This window comes from Urtica dioica, chromosome 2 (assembly GCF_054948205.1).
Source record: "Urtica dioica subsp. dioica isolate 48M chromosome 2, U.dioica_male_clone48M_v1_H2, whole genome shotgun sequence".
In the NCBI taxonomy this organism is placed as follows: Eukaryota; Viridiplantae; Streptophyta; class Magnoliopsida; order Rosales; family Urticaceae; genus Urtica; species Urtica dioica.
In genome coordinates this window covers 49,337,597-49,348,360 of record NC_142757.1, presented here as the reverse complement: position 1 = coordinate 49,348,360, position 10,764 = coordinate 49,337,597, and the positions used below count along the sequence as shown (strand labels likewise).

Below are 10,764 nucleotides of genomic sequence, written 5' to 3'. Positions count from 1 at the left end.
AAAAAAAAACCCATCTCACAATTTTTCTTTTTTCGATTTTTTCTGAGGCTATAGTTGCGTATCATGATAACAAGCCTAAAGTGAGAGAAAATGATTATACATTACAAAAAAAATAACTTTCAACGCCCTATTTCTCGTGTATTATTTTTTTTTTTTTACCTTGTATCTTCTCATCCCAACTCCTCTTAAAACGCGCCTGTCTAATCGTCCCAATCCTCTTCCCATCCATCTTTGTTCGGAGATCTCGAGGTTAAGCCGTTGGCAGAGATGTTTCCGGTGCGACGCGCCGCGGGGGATTTCACCGCCGCGTTGTCTTCGTCCCAATCGTCGTCCCAGCCCTCGTCCCAACCTTCCGCCGATTCCAAATCCGCGGCCGAGACAGAATCGGGAATTCCCATCTCGAGCTCCTGGTAGCGGATCCCGGCGCTGCCTTGCCGGCCCCGCTTCCTGAGCTTGATGCACGCGAACGTGCCTCCGAAAACCAGCGCCGAGAAGATCAAGAGATACGCGCCGTTAACCGGAGTTACGAGCTGGTCGAAAGTCGGGATTTTAAGGAAATGGGTCTCTTCGGGTACTGGCTCGTGCAGAGAAAGCTTGCATTTTCCGGCTGAACCGTGTAATACAATGTCGGAAGTTTTCCCGTTTGTAACCGGCACGGAGATCTGAAATACAGACGAGTGAAATTAATGGAGTGATTGTGTTGATGTACACAAGACAAAATGATAAGAATCTTCGAAAATCATAGATGGGACAATAATACCCAAAAACATTCCCGCCTATTTTGGGTTTTTTTTTGTCTTTTTGAGTGCCGTAAATAAGTTGAAGTGGCTATTTACATAAAATTAACAAAAGGTTGGCTATTATACAAAACGCTATAAGTCAAATAGCTATATAGTTAAAAAACCCTTTAACATTTTATGGGTATAACAAATAGTTACTTGACAGGCCAATACATTGAATACAAATTCTGAAATTCAATGCAAAAACTTCTTCGTGGTTTTGGATGGAACAGTCTTTTCTTTTCAGCTTAGGTAAAGATTATGGATGAACTTCTATCTAATCTAGCTTTACGATAGCTACAACCTACAATTCAATTTCAAGAAAGCAAAAAGAAAGACAGGATTGAATGCTAGCGATCTGCAAAGAAGAAAACGTGCACGGCTATCAATTACAATCCTTACCAATTTACTTTGTTTTTTGGCTACTTCATACTCAAGTCCCTTGCCAATATCTTCTGCAGAAACACTAGCCTTCAAACTGTCATCCCCTTTATTTTGGACGATAACAACTACTTTGGAGCCTGAATTTGAATAGTAAAGCATGCTATTAGCTAACAATGTTTTCTTGCATGATCCTCGAAAAAGTGGTGCAGCAATGTTGGACTGAGTATTATAATGTCCATGTATGAACATATAATTTACACTCTAGTTATTTCTCACACTAGTGCTATCTATATATTCAAAAGTTTTTATAGTGCAATTTAACATGGGTATAACTTTTAGATTTCTTATTGATACAGCAAAATGCATATCATCAGAAAAATACAATCAATATATAGCCTGGATTCCTAGATTTCCTTCAATACAAAAATCCACACGATTCTTTTCCCTGTTTATAAAGACCAAAAAGGAAAAATAAAAATAAAAAATGAAGAGGAAATAACGAAAAAATATTTACCCAAAACCACAATATTGTTACCCACCCCTATCAATCGCATATTATAATTTTTCTTTCCTCTCATCCAATCACATCTTGTTCTCTCGCATCTTTTCATAACCTATTTTCCTTCAAAATCCCTTGGCCTAAACCCCACGCCCGCGATAATAAAAATAAAAATTTTCTTTCGAAGTTCCATGATTTCTTTTGTTTTCTTTCCCCACCAAAGTACAGGTTCCAAATCAGGGATGATGATATGTATGTTGCACTTCACCTAATTAATTATTCATCCTAACAACATAAGAGAATCGAATCATTGTTTTTTAGCAAATGTAAAACAAAAGCTTGATATCCAAATTTATCACTCAACAATATATATTAAACTCATGACTTACCATCACCAGGGCTCTTTATGCAACCAATCAAATCCTTCTGAATCGTGCAGCTTCTCAACCCCTGACAAGTTTCTTCTGTCACTATCCCACTATCAGACTTGTCGTCCGTCTTCTTAGCCATCTCTGTCTTATCTTCCTTCTTCTTCTTCACCGGGTTTTCGCTCAAAGGCGGTGCTTTTTCAGTACCTGTACCACTCGAGGTATTTGAAGCAGGTGAATCCTTGGGCACAGGAGGAACTGGGTCAACCTTACTTACTTCACCCACTGACTCTTTGTCCAAATTATTCTTTTTATCCTTGCCTGTCCCCAATTCAGAGCCCGATTTCTTGTCCTCCTTGCTCTGTTTCTTCTCTTGATTCGATTCCTGATTTTTTGGTTCCTCTGTGGGTTTGGGATCGGATTTCTCTTCCTTGCTAGGTTTGCTCTCAGTCCCGGGATCGGATTCCTTCTTCGTACCCGTCCCAGCCACCTGTTCCGAGCCAGGCTTCGTTTCTTTGCTTCCTTCTTTCCCTATTTCCGTATCCAAATTCTTATCCTTGTCTTCTTTACTGTTTTCTAGACTAGTTTGTTTCTCTGTCTCCGAACTCACTTTATTTTCCTTGCTTGGTTCATCCGGAACCAATTTACTTCCACTGTTTGAATCACTCGCTGTAGTCTTATCTGATTTCTTAGGGATCGGTACCGGAGAACCCTAAGCCAATATTCGACTATTAATAAACAACGACAATTGAAAAAAAAAACTTGCACTTACGAACCTGAAAAAGAAAGAGAAGTTACCGGTACTGAATCCCTCTTCTTCACAGCGAAATTCCGGTGATTGGATGTCAACGAAGCGTCAGAAAAATCTGCGAGCATCAGAAACGAGAAGATAAACACGACCGAGAGTCCATTTCTATCCATCTCCGGACTCGCGTCCGTGGAAGAAAAATCAAAACCCAAGGGAAGTCCGTTTCGATCGCAGATCAGAAGAGGATTCTCATTTTTCCATGCCACTCTCCCTCAGTTTCGTTTTCCAAACTTTCCCGGGAAAACGAGGTAGCTTAGCTATTACGCGAGTTTAGTGGCGAAATCTGGAGCTAGATTTGGAAGAGAATCGATTACTGTTATCCAAAACTTGGAATTTGGGGGATTTATGAGAGATCGAATGTTAAATTTTAGGGTTTCGCTGAATTTTGGCGCAGAGAGTTGAGGGGCTCGAAGATGGTCAGAGTCAGAGAGTTCAGAACGATGATCTGCGAATCAGTGATCACTCGGCGACTCCTTCATAAATGGGCCTAATGGGCCTTATTGGGCTCTTCGATCAATAACCAAGTTTTATATAATAGTGGAAGTGACCTCAAATATTTCCTTTTCCAACTTAATGTCTGAAATAGGATTACTTTATGGGTCCATTAGGTATACAACCATATTTACAGTTTCACATTTCTATATACCCAACGTTTCGTAAATTTTAGGTAAATAGCCACGTTCATGTATTTACATACGTAAATTGACGTACATAATTCACTATTTTGTTTCAATGAAAAACAAACCAGAAATGCCATATTATGTTTATGTCTATTTATTTAAGATTTACGAAACGTTAACTATATAGTAATCCTAAATGTTTTGGTCAGTTTGTTACCTAATTTTTTGTTACTTTATTTTATTTAATAAATCAATTTTTTAATAGTATTTTCGTTGTTGTTTAATTTTAAAAAATGGTTAATATAGCTCATAAATTTTACGCAAGATAATAATTTATTTAAGGAGCACAACGAGATAACTAATAGCCTATTGAGGTTGTTTTCCACTGCAAATTGGTTAAATGATTCATATATGTTCAAATATGAGTGTCAACATTTCAGCAACCAAGAACGAGCGAGGACTTTGTCAAAACTAATAAAGTCGAAGAAAATCCTTGCACATGAGAAATTGAGAACTCTATACAAGATAATTATTGAAGAAGACTATTTCATAACCCGAAGATACAATAAAAATGATCATGTTTGTTTGAGTTATGTTTGTTTCCTATATTTACTTATAGGTATGATGTTTTTCGGGGCACAAATTTTAGTGAATGAGATTTGAGTTTGCTCTAATTTATGTCTTTCATAATCATTTTGCATCTTGGACTAATATATATATATATATATATATATATATATATATATATAAAGTCAATTTACTTATAGGTGAGTGTGATTCCAATATAGTCCCATATTTATATATTTCAAAATTAGGTAGTTAGCCAATTAAAACGATTAGAATTGCTATATAGTCAACGTTTCGTAAAGTTGAGGTAAATATTAGCCATAAAGATGATGTGGTATTCCTGATTTACCCTTTCATTAAAATAAAAAGATGGAGTATTTACGTCAATTTACACGTATAAATACATGGACGTGACTATTTATCTTAAATTTATAAAACATTGATTATATAATAACTGAAACAGTAAATATGATTATAAAACATTGACTATTCTAGAATTGGAGAATGATCATGAGACTTAGGGTCCACATATTTGAGTCTATCATACTTTAATGAGATGGTGCATGAGGAGATTAAAGTTAATGAACACTGGTACGTGAGACTAAAGGGCGACCTAATTAAATTCATCATAATCTAATAAGATGATCTCATAATACAAACTTATACTTTAATTCATCATAATCCAATGAGTTGATGCATAAAGAGGTCAAAAGTGAATATATATTAATAAATCAGACTAATAGGTGAGGTTATGAATTTAGAGAATGCTCAAAGTGAATATATTGTAATAGATGAAACTAATGGGTGACATATATGAATTATCACATTTGAATGTGATAATGCAAGAGGAGAAAAAAGTTAATGAATAGCAGTACATTGAGGCTTAGGACGATTTAATTGTATATATCATAATCCATTGATCTCATGATGCAAAATTATGCTTGAATGTACCAAAAAATCATAGAGTATTTGGCTAACTTATGGACCGGCACATTACATTTGCTAAAGATGAACATAAATTCGTCAAAGCTACTTCGGAGGTTATTTATCTCGTCAGCAAGGAGGCACAACTCTGACGCCGGTGAGTGACGCATAAGTAGCATCGAGATTACCGGTTGAAATTCTGATTGGATTACAACCCTCCGATATCCCATGGGGACGGCTAAGGACAATCCAAAAAGAATGGTTTTGGTTTTTGCTTTGGGAGCTTGAGTTGTTTCTTTATTGACAAGATCGCTGAAGCTAGGAGCCATCCATCGTGGTTATGTATGACACATCCAGATCCCGATTTCTTATTTCTAGCGTCCACGGCTGCGTCAACAATCACTGCAACAATGTTAGGCAGCGGTGGTGGTCAAGATTCAGGTTGAGGCGTTTTGTATAAACGAGTCATTCCTTTTATTTCACGCTTGCCACAAGAGTGTGGGAAACCATTTCAAAACTTTGAATGTCATTGGTCTCCGCGTCTCATGTAATGACACATATGTTGCGTTCCAAAAGTTATTTGTCTCACGTGAATTGTTTCCACAACGGCCACAACAATCCTCGTGAATTGTTTTTCGCGTCCTAAGAGTAAAGTTCATAGGAAGTAAATGATTTCTAAGTTTCCATATGAACATCGTGATCTTCCGGGGCAGATAGGTGGATCATAGAAAATTCCACAATTTTTATTTGTCTTTTGAGCTCGAGCCACTCGCTTCATTATTTACGTCTTGCGCAACACGATACTCTTTATGCTATACTCTCCGTCATTGGTGAAGTGTTCCACAAGTCGGTCCTCCGATGGTCGACCTCTGCAAGGGATCATTATAATTCGCTCTACGTCACAAGGCATAAACATCGCATCCACAAGATTGTTGTTCCACTCCCCATAAGCCTTCGTAAACTTTGCCACCTTCGTTCCTTCGGGCAGTGGCGGTGGATTGATGAGGCTGAAAAGTCTAGGTCTCGGGATCCAACGGTCATGCACTATCTCCACCTACTCTCTATCACTATTCGTCATATTGATCTTTTCTCGGTTAATTTGTACCCCAAAGAATGCCTTTCCAGATTTGGCAACGACTTTCCATTCAATAAATCCAAAAAATGAGCCGTGGGGAACTAACCTTGAGGACTCAATTCACCAAACTATCAGGCTATCGGATGAGGTTCAAAGCTTTTTTGGCGACGAATGCTTGGCAGAAATCCTCAAGATTTCATAATCCAAGCCAACTATGTGATTTGTGGTTGCAAAGTTTTTTCTATTTGGCCCAATGCGTCTTTTTATTCTCCTCCGTGCTTCTCCACCAAAACACATTCAAGAGCTTATGTGATTTGTCGATTAGACTCTTCGAAAATCGAAAACAGCTCATCGCGCGACCATGATGGATTGTTTGAACGATTATATATCTTGAGAAGAATTACTTTTTCGACTTGAGAGAAAAGCCCACACTTTCACCCTTTTATTTTGTTTCATACTTTGTCCAGAAAAAAAAAGTGAATAAATTGTTTTTCTTACGGCCGAAGAAAATTTGAAGCCCGAGGTAGTGGTCAAAATTATCGGTTAAAGTGACCCTTTCATGTTCGCTAGTCTTTGTTGTGCTTCAGCCTTTATACGAGAGCCAAAGGTTAATACTCAATTTCTCAAAGTTAACCTAAAATATTTTGTTTGATTCATATAAAACTGAGTTCTGGGTAGGTTGTCATGGGGATGGTGGTACATATATACCTAATAATTCGTTATGATTATTTAGTAAAATAAACATTTAACATTTTTTTTTTATCTACACTAGTCCTTGCAGACACTCTACAAGTAAATCCCAATGTTTAAGAAAAAAAAGTTAATTTGATAGCGCTATTCTTTTAAGGGAATTAATAGCTAATTTAGCACAGAGGAATATAATAATATTTGTACTATTTTATGAGATTGAAATACGGAATAAGGTAGATGTTAACTTTCATTGTCTTTAAGCTTCAAAAAAAAAAAAGTTTCATTGTCTTTAAATTATATGCAAAGCACCCTAAATCTAAGAGAAATTCGTCGATCTTGTTCCGTTTTTTGGTTTTGTTCGAACTCTTTACGGGTAAAATTTCAGTTGATTTGCAATTATGCAACAAAGAGAGAATAAACTGTTCATGTGGTTTCAAAGTTTGAATTTAGTATTTATAAGCACATAAATTTCATCCATAATAATAAGTAATAATAACTACATCTCAGTCAAATCTTTGAAAAAGAAATCAAAGGTTCTTCAAAGTTCTCACCAGGCCAACACTTCGAATTCGAACTCTGTGTTTATTCATTAATAATTGGAGCGAAAGGAAAAAAAAAGAAAGTAGCAAAAGTAAATTAGCCACAACGTGATTCTATTTAAAGCTTAGACCTACCTCTCACTCCTCAAATCAAAATGGTTGAAGAAAATTTAATGTCTCTCACTCCTCAAATCAAAATGGTTGAAGAAAATTTAATGTCACCCCATGTCAAATTTTGTGCTATTCAAGTTTTCACGAAGCTACAAGTTATTCATTAACTATTATGTTTTTTTAGACAGGCTTTGTAGACGATATAGAACAATAAAAAAAATGTGGGCCTGAGAAGAATTCTTTGATACCTTTCTTGTCCATGAGATATTAAAGATCCAACGAGATATATTATATATATATATATATATATTATATATATATATATATATATTATATATATATATATATTATATATATATATATATATATATATATATATTGTATAGTTATCTCACCAAGCTTACTAAAAAGAAAGAAATGCACGATCTTATCATGAGATCTTCATAACGCTAAAGAAAAACAAAAGGACACTTCTAGCGTACATAAGGTGTAAGGAATCTAATATGTTAATTGAGTAAGAGAATTCCTTTTTTTTTTTTTTTTTTTTATCAAACTAAGAGAAGTCCTTTGCATATATAACTTCAATAACATTCTGAGAAGAAATGAAATATATTCATATTTGTTTGTTTAATAAGTACTACCACATACGTAAAAAATGATAATATAATATCTTTTTTTATCTTATAGATAATATAATATAATATATTTTAGATTTCAGATTTTAGAACTAAAACTGTATTTGTTTAAAATCCTTGTAGAGTTGTAGTACTTTCTAAAAAAATAAATTAGAACTACCTTAGTAGTAGTAAAAAAAACATTAACAAGTAACTTAATAAATAAATAAATAAGGGTTTGATATAGCCTTATGACTTCCTTTCATTATAATTATAACTTGAATATTTAAATATTGAAAATATAGTCTAGTTTACTTTATCCTAGCTTTCCCATAATATATTCTCGTATTATTTAAGTAAGACAGAATTTTAAGTAACACATAAACATCATAAATAAATATATATATTTTTAGTGACTTGTTGGATAATTCACAAAATAAAGTGAGTATTGTTTGCACTGAATTTGAAAAAACACCAAATATTCAGGATGGACTGACGCGACGCTATATATAGTAATATAGCATTGGAACTCTCAAAAAAACATATGTTACTATTAGTTTATTACAGTACACAAAAGAACGTATACACATACAAAATCCTAAAAGCACAATCCTTTTCTCTCTCTCTCTCTCTCTCTCTCTCTTAAAATTTATAAGCAAAGCATGGAAGGCAAAGCGACGACGAGCATTAAAGGCGGCGACGAGAAATCCCGTCGCCAGCGCGAGAGTGAGGTCGTCGCGATTAGGAGGTTCGGCGACGAGCAGAGCAGTCTTCTCGACAACTTCGAGAGGCTCGCTTTCGAGGTCCACCTCACCCGAGCCATGCGTCTCGGCCGGAGCCTCTCCGAGCCCGGCGCCGCGGCCAGAGTCCCGGCGTCGGAACCGGTACCGGAGCCTCGTCGCCGTCCGCGGCGGTGGGGGATATCGGCGGCGGTGGTGAAGAGCGTGGTGAAGAGGCTTCTGAGGCCGATCGTCGGCGGTGGTGACGGGAAAAAGGAGGCGATTGTGGTGAGTGATCCCAAGGATCCGAGGTTTTGGAAGACTTTTAGTAGGTCTCTCAGGTTTTGATTTGAATTTTATTGGAGGTTTCAGGGTTGTTTTTAATGATATGAAGATATACAAAGTTTACTTTTCTGAGGCGTATATAGTTATAGAATTGAGATGTGGGAAAATACAAAATGTAAGAATGATGCTATATTGCCAAAAAAAAAAAAAAAATGCAAAGATGTAATTCTTACATGAGTTTGAGTTTTTGAATACTGTACGTTGAGTTGGCGTTGGTTCTATTAGTTTATGTCGATATCTTTTTTTTTTTTTGGCTCTTTCTTTATGTCAATTTTTTTCTCCTCTTTGTCATCGTTACTCTAGCGTTAACTTATTACGGTTCTATTTCTCTGCATTCTTCTATTTTTTGTTTCTTCATGGAAATGGTTCATGGTAGTATTTTTTTTAAACTATTGCAAGGATAACAAGTTTGAACAATTAATCGCGTAATTTTTATTAGTTGTAGTTGATTAAATTTTCTTGATATTAACATAATTTTTTGAAGAAAATTATTTACTATTTGTAGTTGCATTTAACTTGTTTTACTATATATAGATTCATTATAACGATTTACAATTTGAAAATATTTGAAACTCTAGTTATTTAAAAAAATATTATTAATTCTTTCAAAAATAACAAGTGTCATTTTTTGCTCTGAAAATAGCAAGTGTCCTTTTACCTTTTGTTCAGTATTTCCTTTTGTGTCGTTTACACGATCGTTTTTTTTTTTTTTTTTTTTTTTTTTTTTCCTATCTCTTGTCGTTCCTACGCTTTCGCAATATTGTCACAAGACAAAAGAAAAGAGTATGTGAATTCACTTTATATTATGATTTATCTCTTTCTCGAAAATACAAGTATATATCTCTTTCTGTTATGAATAATTTAGTTTGCTTACATCTAAAACAAATTAGTTTGCTCATTACAATCAAGATAATTAATTATTAATTTTTTTTCTCTTTTTATTATTATTGGTGTACCAATTAATTTTAGGGTTATTAAGCTATATAACCACACGGATATAGTGGATCGAGATATAGCCCACCTTTAGTTAATTTCTTGTAAATAGCCAAGTAAACTTATTAACAGATTAATAAAATACTTATTTAACACAGTCAAACATATATTTTAGGTAATTAATAGGCTGCCACATATGCAAGTTGGCTATTTACGAAAGGTTAGCTAATTTACAATTTCTATAGTTTAGGTGGCTTATGTAGCCAATTTTTTGTTAATTTTATTCACCTCTATTTTTTTATAAATGGATATGTGATGTATGATGTAAAATCTCAATTAACTTTCCAAAACTTTTACTCTCTCCATGTCTCCATAGATCTCTCTCATTTTTTGTCTTCAATTATTAGTATTAAAATTAGGGTGATGTAGTTAAATAGTCAATTTAACGTTATGAATTTGCAAAATAGTCAAAATTTATCTTAATTTAGTGAAATAACTAAAATATTCAACAATATGATTTCAAAAATTTTATTGACCTCAAAATTAAATATTTTGAAAGTGATAAATTACTTATAATAATCGTAAAAAATTTTAATTTTGGCTGGTAAAAAAATTTGTAAAACGTAAATTTAGCTATTTTGTTAAAAAGTTGAAACTTTTGCTATTTTGTTAATCAATAAGTTTCAAATGATTATTTTGTATAATTTTTCCATTTATTATTAGTAGTTTTTTATTCGGTTTTGATAACACTTCCATTTGTTTCTCATACATATACATATAATTTTACCG

The 10,764-nt window shown here is 34.4% G+C and overlaps 1 protein-coding gene across 1 annotated transcript; it reads right to left on the bottom strand.

Moving 5' to 3' along the window:
• On the bottom strand, window positions 1-3,286 carry LOC149405256 (uncharacterized). The gene is made up of 4 exons (XM_089606991.1): window positions 2,829-3,286; window positions 2,052-2,742; window positions 1,182-1,300; window positions 1-662 (listed from the first exon to the last, which is right to left on the bottom strand). The coding sequence occupies exons 1-4, from the start codon at window positions 2,949-2,951 to the stop codon at window positions 201-203; spliced, it is 1,395 nt and encodes a 464-aa protein (XP_089463117.1). The 5' UTR covers window positions 2,952-3,286; the 3' UTR covers window positions 1-200.
• Window positions 3,287-10,764: the final 7,478 nt, after the last annotated feature.

Bases quoted from the DNA above. Each gene is read 5' to 3' on its own strand.
- LOC149405256 (XM_089606991.1), bottom strand. From the start codon at position 2,951: ATGGATAGAAATGGACTCTCGGTCGTGTTTATCTTCTCGTTTCTGATG. The intron at 1,301-2,051 runs GTAAGTCATGAG...ATTCAAATTCAG, and splicing joins CATAAAGAGCCCTGGTGATG to GCTCCAAAGTAGTTGTTATC. The intron at 663-1,181 runs GTAAGGATTGTA...TCTGTATTTCAG, and splicing joins CCAAAAAACAAAGTAAATTG to ATCTCCGTGCCGGTTACAAA.